Below are 22879 nucleotides of genomic sequence, written 5' to 3' on the forward strand. Positions count from 1 at the left end.
ATTTTTATTCTTGGTTACTGTTTTTTTTTTTTTTTTTTTTAATAAGGATTTCAGATTTATATTATGTATCTCACTGAAATGCTGTGGATCTCAATCTTTATTGATTGTTGCTTTTTGTTTTTCTAATCTTTATCATAGTAAATAGCAAGAAAAATCAACAGTACCATAGCCAAAACCAAAGAACATTTTTTCTAATAAATAACACATATATCAATATTACTCAGCTATTAGTTTTAAATTTGAAATCTATATTGTCAAAACTGACATACCTGAAAATAAAACAAAAAATGTTCAAAAAAATCAAATAGAAATAATAGGTGGGGAAAAGGCAACTAACAATGTACTACCCACTCTGTGAAGACCAGCATCACTCTAATCCAGATTGTTGCTTTTTCTTAATGCTTTGACAGTGAAATGTCTGTTTGTATACATTCAGATATCTTAATAAAAACAATAAAGAAACTTTGCCATATACTTCAGAAGGCTAGCATTTTGAATCTCAAATTCTGAGTGTCCATTTTAAAGAATCCCTTATTTCACAGGATCTGCGTTGGCTGCAAATGTCTGCAAAAAAATTACTGGTCGTCTTACAAGTGCTATTGCAAAGCAGGAAGATGTGTCTGTCCAGCTGGAGGCCTTGGACATTATGGCTGATATGCTTAGCAGGTGATGTTGCTAATGGACGTTAATGAAAGGTTTTTGAATCTCCATAGAGACTTTGGTTTTACTTTATTTTAAAAAATGTATTTCACTGGTTTGCAATTGGCATATCCAATGGCATCTGGTTTAAATGAGCAAATAAAGGCACTGCTAGTAATGTGTATATATAATAAAAACTATGTATTACTGAACTTGGTAATGTACAGGACATAACCAGAATGTTTATACTTGGCAAAAGGTGACCCAAGCTTTCATTCGTTCCTCTACAGCAGATTGGGAAAGAGGAGCTGTACACTAGCTGACAGTTGGGCAGACTTGCTTCTTGAATAAACATACAGAAGGGCAGGCTAGTGAGCTTACACTTACTTAGTCTCTGCATTTTTACCTGTTTTAGATCAGGACACAATCCTAAAGCAGTGGGAGGAGCTGCTGTGTAATGAAGGGGGTGGTAATGTCCAGCTGCACTGAACATTTTATTTTAGTCACAGAGAAAGAAGCAGCGAAATGTATTTGCTTGTTTGTCAGAGCTGTGCCACAGGCACTTACATTACTGTTTGTTCTGTGTAATAAATGCTTCTGAAAAGTAATTACCATATGTGTCAATTGTGTGTTTGTCAGCTTCGACATGTGAGTTTTATTATATGATCATGCCTTTTCTTGTGGGTGGTAGCTCCCTCTACCCAACTATTAGAACCAGGTCCAGTCATTCTTAACCATGGAGAATGTTGAATTTTCATTCCTCCTAACATTTAGGAGGTTAGTCGGGATAGAGGTATACCCACATCATATTGGGCATAGGCACACCTGTGAGCAGCATCTCTTAGCAAAAAAATGCACACGTTTTTGCACAAATCAAGGGGATTCCCCTGATTAAGGACAGGCCCCTCAAATTGGGACTGTCCTGCTGAAATATGGATGGGTGGTATGGACTTGGTAGTAGTTTTGACAGCGTTTCATTGAAGGATGTTTTTAATAAAAAGAAAAGAAAAAAAAGAAATTTTGGCTTTGGAGTAACTTTACAGTTGTTTAATGACACATTATCATTTTGTTTTTCTTTTCAGACAGGGTGGATTGCTTGTTAATTTTCATCCTTCAATACTGAGTTGTTTACTTCCGCAATTAACTAGCCCAAGACTGGCTGTAAGAAAAAGAACCATTATTGCTCTTGGTCACCTGGTTATGAGTTGTGGAAACATTGTTTTTATTGATCTCATTGAACATCTGTTAGCAGAGCTGTCTAAAAATGATTCAATGTCCACGACTAGGACCTATATACAATGTATTGCTGCGATCAGTAGGCAAGCCGGTCACAGGATAGGTAAGCAAACCCCTATAATGATTTATCTGCATATGGGCTGAGTCTGTTATCTAAACTTGTGCTAAATTCTTGTAGGTGAATATTTGGAGAAAATTATTCCTCTTGTAGTTAAATTTTGTAATGTTGATGATGATGAACTGAGGGAATACTGCATTCAAGCGTTTGAATCTTTTGTTAGACGGTAAGCGTTCCATTAATCAATGGATTTAATGTACTTGTGCACACATAGTTCATTTTGCATTTCTAGCTATTCATGGTAATACAATTTATAAACACAAAAAAAATTGAATTTAACAGGAAAAATAGCAATTGGCCTATCTGAGAAACAGATGCATCAGTGTAATCCTCTTCAATAAATATTTAGTGTGATAGGAACTAGTCTTTGCCGTGACAATCTATTTTCTAAGTATACCTCTTATTGTTAGTGTCCTATTTAGACTTGTTGAAAGTGAAATCTGTTAGTAAAGGAATGGAGTATGCTTGTTAGCTGTTTATTTACATAAAATCACCTGAGCAGGTTGCGGGAAATGAGCAATATTGTACTGCTGTGTTTATAAACCTTCTGTTCATAATTCTCAGTTGTTACATCTTAAGTCTAAATATTTGTTATAGATGCCCCAAGGAAGTATATCCCCACGTATCAACAATTATAAATATCTGTCTCAAGTACTTGACTTATGATCCCAATTACAATTATGATGATGAAGATGAAGATGAAAATGCAATGGATGCTGATGGTGCAGATGATGATGATCAAGGTATTAATTATATGCTTCAGCGTGGCAGCTTATTAATTCTCTCTATCCATATTTTTTTAAAAGTCTTAACAGTTGAAGGGACATTCAAAGCAAGGTGTTAAGGGGACAGTGTTAACAGCCTGGATATAATGGTGCATTACAGTGGATTCTGCTGTGCAACTGCAGTATAGGGAAGCTACAAAATTGTCCATAAGAAATTATAGTACCGGGTTTCCCCGATAATAAGACACTGTCTTATTTTTTTTTTGGTTCCAAAAAACACCATAGGGCTTATTTTCGGGGTAGGTCTTATTTTAACTAACATTGACAGCCCCTTATGCAGGCCCCCCCTGTAGCAGTGCCCCTTATGCAGGCCCCCCCTGTAGCAGTGCCCCTTATGCAGGCCCCCCCTGTAGCAGTGCCCCTTATGCAGGCCCCCCCTGTAGCAGTGCCCCTTATGCAGGCCCCCCTGCAGCAGTGCCCCTTATGCAGGCCCCCCCCCCCCCTGTAGCTGTGCCCCTTAAGCAGCCTCCCTTGTGTAGCAGTGCCCCTTATGCAGACCCCCCCCCCCCCCGTAGCAGTGTCCTTTATGCAGGCCCCCTTATTGCAGTGCAAGTACGGTACTTACCTGAGTCACCGCCGTCCGGGATGTCCCTTTCACTTGCGCGCTGACTGGATCTAATATGATCCAGCAGGCGCGGCCGCACAGGATCCTCAGCGCGCGGGTGACGTCATGACGTCACCCGCGCACTGCATGACTGGGAACGCTGGTCTCTGCAGCGTTCCCAGCTCAAAAAGAAAAAAAGGTAGGTCTTCTTTTCGGGGTAGGGCTTATTTTAGACCGGGCTACAAAAGTAAGGGTAGGGCTTATTTTCAGGGTAGGTCTTATTATCGGGGAAACACGGTAATATACAGACTGATCCATTTAGCATTGTAAGCCCACAGCACCAGGGCAAGTCCTTTGAGATTGTGCTGCTTAGCCTGTGTGCTTCATTACAGTGACCTTTTAATGGATTCATGTATTCTTTAATACTATAAATGTGTCCACATTTTATTAGAAATTATTACTACTGAATTTAAGAATTTGTTGTGTCACTAATTTAGTATTCACTCTTCTGCAGTATGTTATTATGTCTGTAACACAGCAGACAGTGACTGACAGTGTGGCAGACTTGCTTTAGAGAAATGCCGTGTGTGGATTGGTAGCTGCATACACAGGAGCAGAGCCAGTGGTGTCACAGTAGATACATTGGCTGCAGTATCAGCTTTTTTATTTAATTTTTACCAGAGCTACACTGTAATGTCTAACAATTAATATGTAGAAATGAGCGGGTCCAGTTCTCCGAGAACCGGACCTACCCGAACATTGCAATTCCGAGACAGGCTCGGGTTTTACTGCCTGACTCTGATCCGAAAACGAGGCTAAATGTCATCCTCCCACTGTCTGATTTTTGCGGGTTTTGGATTCTATAAAGGTCCCGGTGATATGCGCCATTCTCAATCCGGCTGTAGTGTGTGTGCAGAGCAGACGTGCTCTGTCTGTGCTGCTGTTGTCGGGCTGGGTGTCTGTGCTGCTGCTGTTCAAGGGTGCAGTGTTTCCAGACTGGGATGCAGTACATAAAGGGGTGCTTGCTGTGTTGCCCATAAAGGGGCTGGGGCTGCAGTACATAAAGGGCTTACTGCTGTGTTGCCCATAAAGGGGCTGGGGCTGCAGTACATAAAGAGGTGCTTGCTGTGTTGCCCATAAAGGCGCTGGGGCTGCAGTACATAAAGGGGTGCTTGCTGTGTTGCCCATAAAGGGGCTGGGGCTGCAGTACATAAAGGGGTTACTGCTGTGTTGCCCATAAAGGGGCTGGGGCTGCAGTACATAAAGGGGTTACTGCTGTGTTGCCCATAAAGGGGCTGGGGCTGCAGTACATAAAGAGGTGCTTGCTGTGTTGCCCATAAAGGGGCTGGGGCTGCAGTACTTAAAGGGGTTGCTGCAGTACATAAAGGGGTTGCTGCTGTGTTGTCCTGTCCATCAAAGGGCTAGGGCTGCAGTACATAAAGGGGTGCTGTGTGTTGTCCAGGGGTGTTCTGTCAATCCAGGGTGGTCTTCCCCAGTATTAAAAATAAAAAAATAAGTTAATTTTTTCTACACAATAAAAAAAAGATCTGTCTTAATTTTTATTTTTTTCTGTGCGCCACTGTAGCTAGAAGCTACGCTATTGTTCAGTGACACTGCTGGCCAGACCGCAGTTTATCATCCACGAATTTGTCACTCTGCAAGTGGTCCGTCCGCACTCTGCTGCTCCGCAGGGGTGCATTGTTGTTCATCAAGGGGCTGCTGCCAGGTTGGGAATTTCTTTTCAAGTGAAGTGGAATCTAGATGGGATTTGGTAGCGGGGGCACAGGACCTCAATTAACTGTCTAAAACCCATTGCATTATTTACATATATTGGACGCACATCTAATACCAGCATAGATATTATGGCGTCGGTAATCCGCTGTGCAACTGGGTGACTGCTGTCATACTTGCTCCCCCTTGCAAAGAATTGTTTAACAGTCAATTGTATTTTAAAGTACTACTAGTCTTCCTGGTCTCCTTCTGTGATGATAAATCCACTCCCAGTAGCAGCAGCAGGAATAGCGCTCATGGATTCTTCTGGGGCAAGGACTGCTATGAATGATTTAAATATTTTTTGTAAATGCCTCCCCTCCCCCCCTCCCTCATAAATTTGCTTCAGAATCAAAAAAGTTTAATTAAATTTACTACTAATCAAATCTTCCTTTCCCCGCCTTCAACTACATACATCAACTCCCTTCTGCCTCTTGGATAGTAAAAAACATTTGTTTTCTGATTTGCCATGTTGGAAGTTGAGCTGCCAAGTGTTTGTGCTGCCCACTGCTGACGCTTAGCTTAGTCAGCCAGCTAGCTTTTGGGCCTGAACCGGATGAAAACAATATTGTGACCTGTTCAAAATTTACTGGAAACGAGTAGATATTAATGTTATTGAGGTTAATAAATACTGTAAGAGCAAAAAAAGCCCAAATTATGTGATTTTAGCAGTTCATCAATTTAAAAAAAAAAAAAAAAAATACAGATCCAAAACACGCAAGGGCGGTTTTGGCAAATCCAGATCCAAAACACGAAGCAGATACAGAACCAAAACACTGGTGTCTGGCGCACAACCCTATTAATATGTATTTCATTAATACTTTGTTTGGAATCATTTCAACTTTAGTCACATGCAAATTCACAACTTTCTTAATGTTGGCAGCTGTCTTGGTATGGTGGCATTTGTTTATAGTGTATGACTTCTGAAAATTTGTTTAGGTTTATACTGAAATTGTTTGTTTTTAATCTTGCCATATAGGTAGTGATGATGAGTACAGCGATGATGATGATATGAGTTGGAAGGTGCGACGTGCAGCTGCTAAGTGCCTGGATGCTGTGGTCAGCACTCGACATGAGATGCTGCCAGAATTCTACAAGACTGTCTCCCCTGCATTAATAGCTAGATTCAAAGAGCGTGAAGAGAATGTGAAGGCTGATGTGTTTCATGCATATCTGTCACTTCTGAAACAGACTAGACCTGTACAAAGCTGGCTCTGTGACCCAGATGCAATGGAGCAGGGAGAAACCCCTTTGACAATGCTGCAGAGCCAGGTTGGTGTAAGATCCCTTTGTTTAGGAACATTTGATTGAACATTTTAACCAATATAAATCTGCTCAGTGAACTAAATTGACATATCAGCAGACACTAGTACTTGTTTTACATGTTCACAAGGTGTAGTACATACCATTATTTATTACCAGTTAGAAGAATGAGTCTATGGACTGTATTAGAAATACAAAACAAAAAAAACCCCCTAAAAACTCAAGACAATGTCAACTTTTCAACAGCAGGTTTTATTAACACTAATCTGCCTCGCATAGGTTGGAGTGAGCATTTTTTCCCTTGACTAAACTTTGTGCTTCAGGGGGAACAATTTTAAAATATTAAGCATTTGAGTTGGAAAGGTATGTAATAGCTCAGCTGGCAGTCTAACAATAACTGCCCAATATTGGTTTACTGCAGGCTGCACTTCTCTGCATGACAAAAAATATATATTGCATTGTAGCACGGTTTATACAGAAGTTTTGCATTGAACTGTAAATGATGACATATGTCTTGATTTAATAATAAGGACAAGTAATCTGGTGGTTTTTTTTGTCCAACTTAGAAGAATGCTAATAATTTTCGTGTCTTTCAAATTTGAACCACGTGTGCCTCACTAGAATTACTTTGATGTATTTCTAGGTGCCGAACATTGTAAAAGCACTACATAAACAAATGAAGGAGAAGAGTGTGAAGACACGCCAATGTTGTTTTAATATGTTGACAGAATTAGTTAATGTTTTACCTGGTGCTTTGACCCAACACATTCCTGTTCTTGTACCAGGTAAGCAAAGAAAATTGTCTGGATTTGTGTATTTGTGCCATTATGATTTTTAAAGAAAAAAAAAATCAAACCCTTTCATTACACCTACTCTAATTAACCAGGAACAATCTGCAGTTAAATAATATAAAATGTGTTAATTTGTTTACCTTCTGCTTTTAGGAATCATCTTTTCGTTAAATGACAAATCAAGTTCTTCTAACCTGAAGATAGATGCTTTATCATGTTTGTACGTCATCCTCTGCAATCATTCTCCTCAAGTCTTCCATCCACATGTACAGGCATTGGTTTCACCTGTAGTGATCTGCGTTGGAGATCCATTTTACAAGATCACATCTGAAGCCCTCTTGGTTACACAACAGCTTGTAAAAGTGATTAGACCGCTTGATCAACCTTCCTCCTTTGACGCAGCCCCATACATAAAAGATTTGTTTACATGTACAATCAAAAGGCTAAAAGCCGCAGATATTGACCAAGAGGTGAAAGAGCGGGCAATTTCCTGCATGGGTCAAATCATTTGTAGTCTGGGTGATAATCTGGGAAGTGACCTCCCTAGCACCCTCCAGATTTTTCTTGAAAGATTGAAGAATGAGATCACCCGTTTGACCACTGTGAAAGCTCTAACATTAATAGCTGGTTCTCCACTGAAAATAGATCTGAGGCCAATCTTGGGGGAAGGAGTACCTATTCTTGCCTCCTTTCTCCGGAAGAATCAGAGAGCTTTAAAACTTGGCACACTTTCTGCTCTAGATATCTTGATAAAAAATTATAGCGACAGCCTGACCGCAGCAATGATTGATGCTGTGTTGGATGAGCTTCCACCTCTTATTAGTGAAAGTGATATGCATGTGTCTCAGATGGCAATTAGCTTTCTGACAACATTGGCTAAAGTATATCCATCCTCTCTGTCAAAGATTAGCGGCTCTATCCTTAATGAACTTATTGGGCTTGTGAGGTCACCATTGCTTCAGGGAGGAGCACTTAGTGCAATGTTAGAGTTTTTCCAAGCCTTAGTGGTGACTGGAACGGCGACTCTGGGCTACATGGACTTACTCCGTATGTTGACAGGCCCAGTATACGCGCAGAATACTGCACTTACCCACAAGCAATCCTATTATTCTATTGCCAAATGTGTAGCAGCACTTACTCGGGCATGTCCTAAAGAAGGACCAGCTGTAGTTGGTCAGTTTATCCAAGATGTTAAGAACTCTAGATCCACAGATTCAATTCGCCTCTTAGCTTTGCTATCTCTAGGTGAAGTTGGACATCACATTGATCTTAGTGGACAAGTGGAGCTAAAATCTGTAATACTGGAAGCTTTTTCCTCTCCTAGTGAAGAAGTAAAATCTGCAGCATCCTATGCACTTGGGAGCATCAGTGTAGGCAACCTTCCGGAGTATTTGCCATTTGTCTTACAAGAGATAACTAGTCAGCCTAAGAGGCAATACCTTCTACTTCATTCCCTGAAAGAGATAATAAGCTCTGCCTCAGTAGCAGGTCTTAAACCTTATGTTGAGAATATATGGTCTTTACTACTTAAACACTCTGAGTGTGCAGAGGAAGGAACCAGGAATGTAGTTGCTGAATGCTTGGGCAAGCTTACGTTGATTGATCCAGAGACACTCTTACCACGGCTTAAAGGATACTTGGCTGCAGGTAAGTACTATTCTGCATTTTGTCAATGTTTTCTAACTAAGGAATGCTGTTTATTTTGGGATGGGACCTTCTAAAAAGATGTTGGAATGGGGTTGCATACTTTTATTTACCATCATTCTTATTTTACCAACTTGTTCCATATGGCTAAAATGTTAATAAGTTGACCTAATAATTTGTCTAGTTGCCATATGGTTTGCTTTTTGCTAATTTCAGTGATCTATTTACTTTTTTATATGGCTTATGTCTCTTATTTCTGAGTTAAGCAGATAATTGATAACTTTAGCCCTAATTGGCCCCAAGTTATTGTGTACTGGCCAAAACAACCGTTCCTGATCCATGAATAATCATATGTTTTATTGTTATTTAATTATTTTCTAGCTGTCTAAAATCAAGCTGGCCAGTGGATTTAATCTGTCCATGCCCTCGTATGAGACCAGATTTAGACTGATATTCTTCTGTGGGCGGATTACCATTTGCATATTTCAGCAGGATTGTATAAATACTAGGAGCTAGCTGTTTGGAAATGCTGGTTTTATGTAAACCATTTTTCTTGATATTGAGAAGTTTTTTCAAAGTATTAATGCAAATTAAGACAATTTAATTTATTGAATTTCTTTTTTGTAATTTTTCTCTAGGTTCATCATATGCACGAAGCTCTGTAGTAACGGCTGTTAAGTTTACCATTTCTGACCATCCTCAGCCTATTGATCCACTGCTGAAGAATTGTATTGGTAAGCATGATACGCGTATAACTCCAGTCTACTTTTAAATACACATCCCCTACACTTCACAGTAGAGAGAGACATTTCATGGTCTAAACCACAGGTTCCCAAACGCGGTCCTCAAGGCACCCCAATAGTTCAGGTTTCATCTTCAGGGTCCATAGGGATCCACAGTATACCATGGTGATAATGTGGTTGGAGAGGTCCAGGCACCAAACAGTTAAAGCTTTCAGCTCCCAGGATGCCTCTTGACCTCCTTCATATATATCCCGCCCCTAGCCACAGGCCTTCAGTTGTTTGTTTGGTGCGGCAGGATTAAGACGCACCCTTGCAACGGGACTGCTCAGGCAGTCCTAAGCTTTTATTTTATGTTTTATTTTTATTTCTGTTTTTGGGTAGACAGTACTAAGCATCTGAATTAAGACGCATGTACTGCGACTCAATCTACCTCCGCTGGGCCGTTACAGGGCTGGTGATTCCGGTGGGTCTCGGCTGAGCTTGCTAGCAACGATGCTGGGACCCGCACTGCAACTGGACTCACGGAGAGGTATGGTAAGGCGATTCCTCGCTTACGAGGAATAGCACGCGGCAGTCCTTGCTTCCGGCACCAGAGACGCACCGGAAGCCTCTGCAGTCATGGCCCAGGAGCAACCATGTCCGCGCTATACCGCCGGGGCCTTATGAGATCACCGTACCCAGCTGGTTGATGCAGCTTAGGGGAGGTAGGCACTCAGACGCAGTCCCTGCAAAGGGTTTTGCGCATCTGGGTTGCTCCGCCTACCCTCCATGTGTATATGAGACGCTCACTGTCCACCATCAGTGCGCTGATGTAGCTGTTGGTCTCAGGAGGGTTTGGGTCAGTTTCCCTGTATACCTCTCCCTTAAGGTATATCGTGCTCTATGTCCTACCATTCCTGGTGTTTGTGTAGTTGATTTAGAGTCGATTGTAATTCTATTACATATGCATTGTATGTGACTGTTTGTTAGCTGCTGTATTGACACTGTCTTTTATTTCTATCTGTCAATTATAGCTATCACTGTCTTTTTCTCCATCCCTGTGGGGTGGAGGTTTTCTTTGGGTACTTCACGTTCACTAAGTACTTGTGAAGGCTGTCACATAACATTGCATTTATTGCCTTTATTTTGAACATGTCAAAATATAAAGGTAAACAGGACGGGTAGGCCCCTGTGTTGGTTTCATGTAAATCCTGTATGACTTGTTTGTCCCCGCAGGACGTAAAGCATGGTTTGTGTGCTGTCTGTTATAAAGAACCACCTCACCAGTAAAACCTGGACTGTTAGGGTACCTTGGGGACCGAGTTTGGGAACCTCTGGTCTAAGCGCATTCTTTCACTATTCCTAGTAGTAATCATGGCGGGCTATGAGCAAGTCAATGATGAACTGCATTCTCATGTCTGGTTTCCGTACGTGACTGGTCTACTTAAGCATGTGTTAAAGCAAAGTTACAGATAAAGACTACATGTAGCAAATAGACTGGTATTCAAAGGCTTGCAATAAGGTCTTTTAACTCCTTTTGATTTTCTACAAGTTCCAGAAATCGGTCATCCTATATGGATAGTTTTTTTGTTTTTTTTTAAGTTTTTGATTTTCCAGAGCAACCTAATTTACTTCATTTCTATTTGACTATTAAAGCATGCTGTATATGATGTATTAAGTTTAAGCTCCACAGCGAAGTGCTAAAATAATTTTATGATTTAATGGAGAATTCCAAATGTCCAAAAAATAATAAGATTAAATCTGAGATGCTTCATGAGGTCTGTACAAGTTTATTCAGTCTATTTTGTTTGCAACAGGTGACTTTCTGAAAACATTGGAAGATCCGGACCTAAACGTGAGACGCGTAGCCCTTGTGACATTTAATTCCGCTGCACATAACAAGCCATCGTTAATCCGAGATTTGCTTGATTCTGTGCTTCCTCACCTTTATAATGAAACAAAAGTCAGAAAAGAACTAATAAGAGAGGTTGGTGGAGATTTTGCATTTCTATAGTTTTTAATTTTTGGCAGTTAAGGTTTCTTGCTAACATATTCTAATTTCAGGTGGAAATGGGTCCCTTCAAGCACACTGTTGATGATGGGCTAGACATCCGGAAAGCAGCCTTTGAGTGTATGTACACTCTTCTTGATAGCTGTCTGGACAGACTTGACATATTTGAGTTCTTAAACCATGTTGAAGATGGTTTAAAGGATCACTATGACATAAAGGTAATTTTGGGCTAATTTATTTTGTGATCAGTATCCAGATACAAAACCACATTTAAACATTCCCTTTTGAGAAGTGGTGCGTGTCTACAAATTGCTGTGCTTTTTAAATTCTTACCCTTTCATAAACTTGATTTATTCTTCTGTGTCCATAGGGAGACAATGGGGGTGTAGGTGGTACTTGGAGGACTGGACACCAACAGCAACGCTTTTTCCTGCCCCAGGATGCTTCGGTCCTTCCCACTATACCCCGCCCACAGCCTGAGGTCAACTCTGTTTAGTTGGTGTCCGGCAGGAGCTGGACCATCGTTAGAACAGTGCGGCTGCTAATAAGCAGCCCAAGCTTTATTTATTTGATTTACTTTTTATTTTCATTTTTACTAAGTTCAGCAGCACTAGAGAGTCCTCTGGGCTGCTCCATCACCCCTCAGCGGCGCCGTGACACCAGCCCTCTTTTAGGTACTCTCGGCGGGACTCTGGGGGACCTTAGGTAGCAGGGCTCCTCGGACCCCAGACTGCAGCCGGGACTCAAGGGGACAGGTAAGGCGGATCCCCACTTGCGCAGTCTTGTCTCCAGAGACAGACCGGAGGCGCTGATGAGGACACCGGTTCGTCCGGGACTCCACTAGACCACCAGGACATTACAATACTGGCGCAGGGCACAGATTAAGACCAGGGGCCCTGTGGTTGATGTCAGCATAGGGGAGAAGGCCCTCTCCTTGCGTCTCCTCCCCCGGCTCACGGTGCCATTTTACTGCGTTCTTGCCGCCCCTGAGCTGCCTCTCCCCTCACCCTCAAACCCCTCAGACTAACGGCAGTCATTTTCTGCATTCAGGTCTCCGGGAATGCTTGGTCTGGTCACCCTGTACACCTCTCCCAAAAGCCAGGTTATACAGCGCTATTTCCTACCAGCCACTGCGGTCTGTGTAGTTGAATTTATATAAATATTCTGCATTGTATGTGACTTGTGCTAGCGCTGCTGTCTATTTTTCTCAAACTGTCGGCTTATACCTTTTTCTTTCTTTCATAATAACCCTGGAATACTGAGGTATAGGGGATTTATTGTACCTCACATCTACCTATATTTCTGAGGGCTATTGGATACTGTATTTCTATGTTGCGCACTACACTGTGCCATATTGTACATATATCTGGGTTGTTCATTGCACTGTGCCAGATTGTATGCTACAATTATCCTTGCAGATATGTCTGGCAAAGGCAAGAATAATAAGCAGCCTGCTGCTCCCACTCTGGTGTCTTGCAAGTCCTGTTTAGCAGGCTTGGCTGCAGAGAATCTCATTCAAGATGGTCTATGTGCATCTTGTTATATGGCACCTGGCCCCTCCGCTCTGGCATCCTCTCCTCAGGACCCCCCCCCCCCCCGGGCCTCTCTTGCACAGGAGTTGGCAAAAATTGTGGACCACCTAGCGGTCCTGGTGGTAGCTCCCCCTTTGGGATAGCCACAGCAGGTACCCCCTGCAAATCCTTTTGCTCCCCCATGGGTAGACGTACTTTCTACCTCAGTGCAGGGTCTGGCAGCTACCTCTACAGCCTTTTCACAAATGCTGCAAAAGGAGAGACCCTTACCTAGTAAACCTACTAAGCGTGCTGAGTTATCTGGGGAGTCAAAACTCTCTCACTCTCCTTTGGGAGAAGAGGAGCCTCCCTCTAAATTGAATATACCTGCACTTGTAATAGCTGTAAAATCTATTCTTCGAATAGAAGAGGAAGAACCCACTCCTAGGGCAAAAGAGCCACTATTTAAGCGACAGAAGGAAGTTTTGCCAGAGTTTCCTCACTCGGACCAGCTATCTGGTCATGTGTGAGAAGCATGTAATATACCTAGTAAACAGTTTCAGCTGCCTAAATGCTTGATTTCCTTTTACCCTCTTCCAGCTACTGATTGCACTAAATGAGAAGTTCCCCCTGCAGTGGATTCCCACGTGACACGCCTAGTTAAGAACACTACCTTACCTATCCACACTACAACCTCCTTAAAGGAGACGAAGGATGGAAGCTTGCCTGAAGTCTATATACTCTCTTACAGGAGCTTTTACTTGACCTGCCAGGGCTACAGCCGGCCTGGGTGTCAATAGCCATTGAGAGTTGGGCAGAAGCCCTAGAAGATTAATTTCCCCCTGATGCTTCCAGGGAACAGCTGTCAATAAATATCTCACATTAGAGATGCAGCCTCCTATTTAGGGTAAGCGGCTTTGATACTTGACTCCTAGTTTCCAATACATCTGCTACTTCCGTGGTAGCCCGCCATATAGTTTAGCTTCACTCATGGAAAGCAGATTCGGACTCTAAAAAGGCTTTGGAGTCTCTGCCTTATTCTGGGGAGATCCTGTTTGGCCCAGAATTCGACAAGATTGTGACTACCTTGCCAGCTTCTAAGACTGTGTTCCTGCCATCTGCATCTCCTACGAAGCCTTGTATGTCATCCTTTCAGTCCGCTCGTCCCCAAGGAAAAGGGTTAGTCCTTTCCATGGCAGTCGGCATTCACAAAGGCCTCCAAGCCTAGGACCAAACAGGCCTGGGCTACTAGACGTCCACCTACCAAATCTGAAGACAAACCTTCAGCTTGACTGGGTGAGCCTCTCCCTGGGGGCTCCCATGGTGGGAGGCAGACTTCTTCAATTCGCCCAGTTCTGGCGTGGACCCACCTCAGATGCCTGGGTAAGAGATGTGGTCTCCCACGGATACGCCCTCTCATTCCTGAGGCAGCCCCCCCAGCAGTTCTTTTGCACAGGACCTACATCGAACCCAAGCAAACCCCTGCTCCTCCAGAAGACCATTCAGTTGTTCCTACTCTCTGGGGTAAAGATTACAGTCTCCTCATCACAGAGAGGGAAGTGCTATTATTCTACCCTTTTCTTGGTTCAAAAGCCCAACGGGTCTCCTCGACCTATCCTCAACCTCAAGTCTCTACAAATTTATCAGGGTGCCCAGCTTTCGTATGGAAACCCTACGCTCTGGCTATGGAGCCTGGGGACTTTATGGTGTCTCTGGGCATTCAGTACGCTTACCTACATGTACCTATAGCGCCTTCTCATCAGCAGTATCTTCAGTTTGCTGTCCTACAGCAACATTACCAATTTCTAGCACTGCCCTTTGGGTTTTCTACAGCTCCTCTGGCCTTTACCAAGATCATGGCAGTTATGGTGCCTATCTTCGTCGCCAGGGGATGAGACTGCTCCCATACTTGGACGATCTCTTGCTCTTAGTAAGCTTCACAGAAATTCTTCACTGCTATCTACAAGTAACCATGCCTTTCTACAAACGCACGGTTGACTGATCAACTGGAAAAAGTCTCAAAGAATGGTACATCTGGGAGCCTTCCTGAACTCAAAGGCTCAGAGAATCTTTCTGACAGCAGGCAAAATCTCTGTATTATAGCACCAAGTGCTCAGATTACTCCAGTCGCTGAATGTCAATTCACTCTGCAATGCAGACCATGGGATCTATGGTGTCCACCTTTGACATGGTGGAATTCGCTTAATTTCACTCCAGGCCCCTACAACACCTGATTTCCCCCCCCCCCCAAGTGCCAAAGGGCTGCCTCCTCAGATCCCAGACGATGGGCCTCTCTCCGGGGTTCACCTGTCCCTATCCTGGTGGCTGCAGATGTCCCACCTAAACAAGGGTCGCCCCTTTTGGATCCCGGACTGGGCACTCCTCACGCAAGCCTCCGCGGGTGGGGTGCAGTGACCGGCCAGCACTCCTTCCAAGGGCGCAGGTCTCCAGCCGAGGCGGTCTTACCAATCACCGTACTGGAACTCCGAGCCATTTACAAAGCCCTCACTCTGGCACAGGATATTTTTCAGGGCATGCCTGTAAAAGTACAGTCTGACAACGCCACGGCAGTAGCCTACCTCAATTACCAAGGAGGCACTCTTAAGTCGGTCAGCAATGGCAGAAGTGTCCCGAACAACATCTCCCAGCCATCTCGTGTTCATCACAGGACTTCTCAATCGGTAAGCGGATTTTTTCATCACGATGTGCATGCAGGGGAGTTATTCAGCTCCTGGTGGACAAATGGTGTCTACAAGGGACCCCGACGCAGCCTTTGTGGATGCATTATCTGTGAAATGGACCTTCCATCTGGCATACCTCTTTCCTCAGGTATCTCTTCTGCTTCAAGTTCTTCGGAAGTTCAAGCAGGAAAGGGGCACGGTCCTATTGGTAGCGCCGGGCTTGGTACAGACGTCATTGGTACTTCTATCTTCAAAGTCTCTCCATAGACGTTCCTCTACGACCAGACCTGTTGTCTCAGGGTCCCTGTCTACAACCGGACCTGGCCCATCTGTCAACGGCTTGGCTCTTCAGACATCCCTCCTAAGGTATAAAGGTTTCCCAGCTCTTTGGTCCAGACCATGCTCAGAGCGCATAAACATTCCTCTGCCAGGATTTATCACCGGCATACATATTTTCAGTGGTGTGTTACTAGAAACTATGACACTCAGGTTTTTAGGATCTCTAGAATCCTTTCTTTTCTTCAAGCTGTATTGGATCTCTGACTCCGCCTAGCCTCTCTGAAAGTGCACGTCTCTGCTCTGTCAATCTGGTTTCAGCACAGAATTGCTCCTCTACCAGATGTTCCCACCTTCCTGCAAGGTGTTCTACTCATACAACTTCCCTTTCTCCCTCCTGTGGCTCTGTGGGATTTGAACAAAGAAGAAAGAAAAATTATTCCTGTTTGGGGCACACAGGGATCTCACTGTGATGTTATTTGTATTATACCATCAACTTGGGATCCAGGATAACTAAAATGTAACTTTTATTGATCAATTAAAATTATCCAGCGAAATATAAAGAAAACAAAAGGCAAATGCACAATACAGTAAGTGAAAAAGTGATTATAAAATCAAATATGACGCTAGCAAGACTTAGGAATAAGTTCTGTTTCTTAATAGTTCAAATACAATTATCAGTGGAAATTTGATACTTTATAAGTCCAAATATCGGCGATTGGTATACAAGGATGACTATATTATAAGAATGTCACCTCTGATATTGTGATCCTTTTGTGTGTGGAAATACTTTGTCTTTTATTACCCTCTGATTGAACATAGGGATTAAACCGCTGTTTAATTGCGTAGGATAAATTATACTAATTCATATCCAGCTCTAATAAAGATATTTAATTACCTACTGGTAATATAGAGAGATTCTGGATATCCTATTGTAGCAACTGTTGCTTAATATCCAAAACATAGGCTCATATTATACATGGTAACATAATTAGTGGCTACAATATATATCTCTCACATATATTAGGTAGCATTGTGAATGTAACAATCTCCATGTGTAATGTGACTGACACCACCATAATATGATAGTGAATAAACGCCTCTATTAAATAGTCCACTCTAATATAATAGTAATCTGCCAAAATCGGCAGTATTTAATGAAAAAAGAGGGGCTTTGGATATTGAGCTTCTGTTAATATAGCAGTTGCATTCTGTCTAAACAAAAGCTCACTCTATTAAGTGGTAACATTAATCAGTATTTCTAACATATCTCACACATACTTAAACAGTCATAACATTATGAGATTTTTTAATCTGTGCGGGTGTTTTTGTTGTGTTTATGCTCTGTTGGATTTGTGGTTCTCCATGTACTTCAGGAACCTCCATTTGAACCCCTGGATTCAGTAGATGTCAAATGGCTCACTGCGAAGACTATTTTTCTTCTGGCTATAGCATCTGCCTGTAGGGTATCGGTTTTAAGGGCGCTTTCCTGTCGATCCCCATTTCTAATCTTTCATCTGTTCTTCGAACGCTCCCTGGCTTCCTTCCCAAGGTGATCTCTTGTTTCCACCTCAATGAGGAAATTGTGGTTCCGGCCTATGAGGCTTCTTTAGATGTGGTCCGTGCTCTGAAGATCTACGTGGGCTGTACTAGTTCCATCAGGAAATCGGACTGCCTCTTCATCCTATATGGATTCCACAAGAAGGGATGGCCAGCTAACAAAAAACGGACTCTGGCCAGATGGCTTCACATGACTATCTCACAGGCTTACACGCAGACTGGCCTTCCTGAGCTGACTACAATCTCTGCTCATTCTACTCGCTCTGTGGTTCCCTCGTGGGCAGCTCTCCGTGGTGCGTCTGCCTAACAACTATGCAAGGCGACCACGTGGTCTTCTGTCCACACCTTTCTTAGGTTCTATGCCTTTGATTCATTTGCCTCTCAGGATGCTTCCTTCAGGCACTGGGTTCTCCTCTCGGCTCAGGAGCGTCCCTGCTCTTGAACAACTGCTTTGGGATGGACCCTGCAGAAGAAAAGAAGAGTTATGGTAAAACTTACCCTTGTTAACTCTTTCTTCCTTAGTCCATAGGGTCCACATGGCACCCGCCCTGATGCTGCTGGCTTCTATGGGTTTATTCTCTTGGTCCCTTGTTTCATTCTCTTGAGTGTGATTCTTCGGTGTACCAGTCTTCCTTCTTTCCTATCCTGCTCCTGCCTTGGGCTTGTTCACAAAACTGATTTGCCCTCAGACTGTGGGCGGGTGTATAGGGGGAAGGACCGGAGCATCTTGGGACATGAAAGCTTTGCTGTTAGTGTCTGGTCCTCCAAGTACCACCTACACCCCACATTGTTTCCCTGTGGACTTCAAAGAAAGAGTGTTAACAAGGGTAAGTTGCACCATAACTCACTTTTTTTTTCTTTTTTTCCGTTGAAAAAAATGCAAATGGCAGTTTGAGGGCTTTTTATTTTTCTGAGTTGTGTATATTTTGTTTTCCCCACAATTTTCTGATTTTTTTTTTTTTTTTTTTAACCTATAGATGTTGACATTTTTAATGTTGGTAAGATTGTCTACCTTATGTCCAAGTGCCGTGTTGCAGAGGCTGGATAGGCTGGTAGAACCCTTGCGTGCCACATGTACAACAAAGGTATGTTTATATAATTTTATATTAAATCAGGCTTGTGTGTCTGTGCAAAAAAGGACAAGCAGATGTTCTACATTACCCAATTTACACTGACCAGCCATAACATTAAAACCACGGGTAGGTGAAGTGAATAACATTTATTTTCTCATTACAATGGCACCTGTCAAGGGTTGTGATAATTTAGGTGGCAAGTGAACACTCAGTTCTTGAAGGTTGGAAGCAGAGAAAATGGGCAAGTGTAAAGAATCTGAGCAACTTTAACAAGGGTCAAATTGTGATGGCTAGATGACTGGGGGTCTATTTACTAAGCAGTGTTAGGAGACAGTGAAAAGTGATAAGACAGTGATAAGATGCCAGCTGTCATCTCACAGGCTGTGTTTGAAAAATGACAGTTGGGAGCTGATTGACTTGGCACCTTATCACTTTATTATCACTTTTCACTCTGTCTCCTAACACTGCTTAGTAAATAGACCCCCTGGGTCATTTACAAAACAGCAGGTGTTTAGGGGGTGTTCCTAGTATGCAGTGGTTAGTACCTACCAAAAATGATCCAAGGAAAGACAACCAGTGAACCAGCGACAGTGAACTGGTAGTGAAGGCTAGCACAAATTGCAGAAAAATATATTGCTGGATATCATAGAAAGGTGTCAGAACACACAGTGCATCACGGCTTGCTACATACCTGCCGACTGGTCAGAGTGCCCATGCTGAACCCTGTCCACCGACAAAAGCACCTACACATAATGGTCAGAGCTGGATCATGGACCAATGGAAGAAGGTGGCCTGGTCTGATGAATCACTTTCTTTTACATCATGTGGACGGCCATGTGTTTACCTGTGGAAGAGATGACACCCGTTTGCACTATGGAAAGAATGCAAGGCAGTATGATGATCTGGGTAATGTTCTCTTGGGAAATCTTGTGTTCTGGCATTCATGTGGATGTTACTTTGACACTTACCATCTACCTAAACATTGTTGCAAACCAAGTACACCACTTCATGGTGCCGGTATTCCCTGATGGTAGTGGTTTCTTTCAGCAGTATAAAGCACCCTGCCACACCACAAACATTCTTCAGGAATAGTTTGAGGAGCTTGACAGAGTTCTAGGTGTTGACTTGGCCTCCAAATTTTGATCAAGCATTAGTGGAATGTTCTGGAAAAACAAGTCAGAGCCATGGAGGCCCCACTTCGCAGATTACAGGACTTAAAGAATCTGCTGCGAATGTCTTGGTGCCAGGTACCACAGGACACATTCAGAGGTCTTGTGGAGTCCATGCCTCAATGGGTCAGAACTGTTTTGGTGGCACAAGGTGACCTACATTATATTAGGCAGGTGGTTTTAATGTTATGACTGATGGGTGTATATTGCCAATGTCATTGTAATGACAGTTCTTGCCTTAAAATGACATTATTAGGAGTGGAAGCTCTGTAACATGACTGACTTCAGTACTATGGGTGAATGCAGGAATAGAAAACAAAGAATGTTTCCTGGGAAAGCGCACAGTCATATCCCTTTAACACCACCACAAAAACCCGGGAAATTGCTGGGTTAGCCCGGGGCTCGGTGTGAAGGACCCAGGTTACTGGGCAGTGTGAACGGTCCCATTATCGCACCATGGAGAACCAGCTCACCGGTGCTTGGAGATGATGGCATCTCCAAGCGCTGAGTAGAAGCCAACAAACTGGGTCCAGCCTGCAGTGTGGTGAGGTTTCAAACTGCTGTGACATGGCTTGAAACCCAGAGTGTACCCGGGGTTTTTGTCTTTAATAGTAGGGCCTCCCACTTATAACTGTACGCAAACATAGTTTTACATTATGTAATGTTATGTAGTAACGCTAAGTAAAGCATACATTTGACCTACTTTCAGGTGAAAGCCAACTCTGTGAAACAGGAATTTGAGAAGCAGGATGAACTGAAACGCTCCGCAATGAGAGCAGTGGCAGCACTTTTAACCATTCCTGAAGCAGAAAAGAGCCCTTTGATGAGTGAATTCCAGTCTCAGATCAGCTCAAATCCTGAACTGGCAGCCATATTTGAAAGTATACAAAAAGATACTTCCTCTGCTAACCTGGAATCAATGGACACAACTTAAATATTCACACTGCAGTGGGACCATAACATTGAACCATATAATGCACTGAAATTGACCAGTTCTAAGAATGAAATATCTTAAATTTAAAGTTTCACAATGTTCAAATTTTCTTTACAGTTTATGGAGATGGTTTCGCTTAATTCCATTGTTGCTTTTTGTAGCATTTATTCCAGGAATAATCTGTTTCCATATTCAAGGCTATTGGTTCAGCCATTTTAAAGATGGTTATAGTTTATAGAACATATGATGTATGGAAAGACCTCAGAGCATCCATTTTCTCTGTAATGTTTAGGATTAAAACTCTCAGAATTGGACCATGAAACCTTTTTTATTCCATTTTTCCTCTATTTTCAAGTAGGTGAATACATGGCTTTTTTGTACAATTTATCTTCTGTTCTTTTGATTTAGCTACATAAATGGCTCCTGGCTTGCAGATCAAAGTCTTTGTAAGATTTATTACACCAGACACGATTAAAAAGTAAAGATTCCCCTCAATCTGTGGTGTTAGACCTCTATCCCTAATCTGCACTTCATTTGCATGACTGGGTTCACAAATATATAATGGCTGTAAAATAGCATGCATTTTTACAGAGTGCATAAGGACATCGCAAGCACAGAATAATGAGCGTGTAAGTGCACGCCACTACATTAATACATTGTTCTACAGTGTCATTGCAGAGTACAACACCTGCTCTACTGCTTTATAGATGCCCTGTTTCATCAAAAATTTTAAAACTTGTATGAAAAATATGGCTTTTCTTGTTGAGCAGTTGGCCAATTTATTTGAATGGATGGTAAAAAGATAAATTGCCATTTGAAAAATAAAATAGATGAGGTTTTGTTCAGTCTACACATTTTTTTTTTTTTTCTATGAAAACAATAAGTGGCTTGTGTGTGGCTTTCATTTTGCGTTACACAATACACCTAGTATATTTGCACTACTGTTGTGTACATTTTGGAAATCTAAAGTGAACGTGAGAACAATGAATTTCAAACTGAGTGAAAGTGTTTAACTTTTCGTGTAGATCATTGGAGTGCTGGCTGAGTAAAGCGGTTTCCATGCATAAGAAAAGTCCATAAAAGAATTTGAGACCTGTTCAGTTCTCTTTTGAGCGTAAGGGTGATCTGACTTTTAAAGATCAGATTCAAATTGGTAGCTACAGCCCAGCGTTTTGGCCGTTTTATGTAGGCTTCCTTGTAGTGTATCTATACTAAACAATATAATAAGCCACATCTTGTTTTTCTGACAAATAACTGACACATACCTTACTTGCTGGGCTTTGCCTGTGGTGTGCCTGCATGTTAAATGAGACCTAAGTTACAATTTTATATATAATTTTTAAAGAATGATCACAAGACAATTCAATCTGCCATGTGATTGATGTAAATATATTATACACTTAAAGCCATTTAGTTTTGTAATGTATCCATTAGGTACCAGAAAGCCCGCAGCACTTGTCTGATGCTTAATGCTCCTGCTGGTAGAGCGTTTTCAGTTCTCTTTAAAATATTTTTTTGGCCGTCGATCTGGTCTTAAGTAATTATTTTGTAACTTGGGTCAAATGTTGGTTTTTATCATAACCAGTTTGTTAATTTGGTTCTGTAAAATATCCTGTCAAAATTGTAATAGTTCTCCCACTATTAAAGGTGTGTCTGGGATTACTGCATTCCAAAGTTTGTGTGGAAAAATCTGTTTTCTATGTAGATTCTTATATTCAGCTCCATTCATTTACTACTTTTTTTGGAGGCAAACCCTTGAAGCTTCTCCTTATTTCACCCAGAATTTGAAATGTAATTTGGTATGGCTGGAGTTTTGTATTTTAAGCTTGGATCCAAAGAACAATTCTTAAAACCGTATTTGTCTTTCATCCATATTGGGGCAACTGCTGTACCTGGGGTTATAGAGGGTGCTAGTGCTGGAGCATTGCACAACTACTCTACAGACTTTTTGGTCTCTGACTCTTCCCCTCTATGCTCCTCCCCTGAAATGATTCAGTTTTTCATTTTGTGCCCATAAAGTAGGGCAGTTTTTCTCCTGTTTAGGAATTTTTATTGACCATTTTAAGGTGCAAAGGTAATCAACCGCCTGCACCGAGAGTGCGGGCTCCTGCCCTGATAACTGCCTTTCTGCCTCTCCATCAATGGGCTCCCG

At 42.3% G+C, this 22879-nt stretch overlaps 1 protein-coding gene across 1 annotated transcript in view; it reads left to right on the forward strand.

Moving 5' to 3' along the window:
* Positions 1 to 22394, forward strand: part of CAND1 (cullin associated and neddylation dissociated 1) — a 34514-nt gene extending 12120 nt beyond the window's left edge. Inside the window, exons 4-15 of the mRNA XM_088452479.1 lie at positions 543 to 666; positions 1722 to 1978; positions 2054 to 2159; positions 2591 to 2736; positions 6072 to 6364; positions 6999 to 7140; positions 7300 to 8793; positions 9429 to 9524; positions 11330 to 11499; positions 11577 to 11741; positions 18529 to 18636; positions 20503 to 22394. Of these exons, the coding sequence (XP_088308605.1) occupies positions 543 to 666; positions 1722 to 1978; positions 2054 to 2159; positions 2591 to 2736; positions 6072 to 6364; positions 6999 to 7140; positions 7300 to 8793; positions 9429 to 9524; positions 11330 to 11499; positions 11577 to 11741; positions 18529 to 18636; positions 20503 to 20727 (3326 nt within the window). The 3' untranslated portion in view covers positions 20728 to 22394. The remainder of the gene's footprint in view (positions 1 to 542; positions 667 to 1721; positions 1979 to 2053; positions 2160 to 2590; positions 2737 to 6071; positions 6365 to 6998; positions 7141 to 7299; positions 8794 to 9428; positions 9525 to 11329; positions 11500 to 11576; positions 11742 to 18528; positions 18637 to 20502) is intronic.
* The last annotated feature ends 485 nt before the right edge of the window (positions 22395 to 22879 follow it).

The sequence above is a fragment of the Taudactylus pleione genome, unplaced genomic scaffold (assembly GCF_031769625.1).
Source record: "Taudactylus pleione unplaced genomic scaffold, aTauple2 ptg000038l, whole genome shotgun sequence".
Taxonomy (NCBI): Eukaryota; Metazoa; Chordata; class Amphibia; order Anura; family Myobatrachidae; genus Taudactylus; species Taudactylus pleione.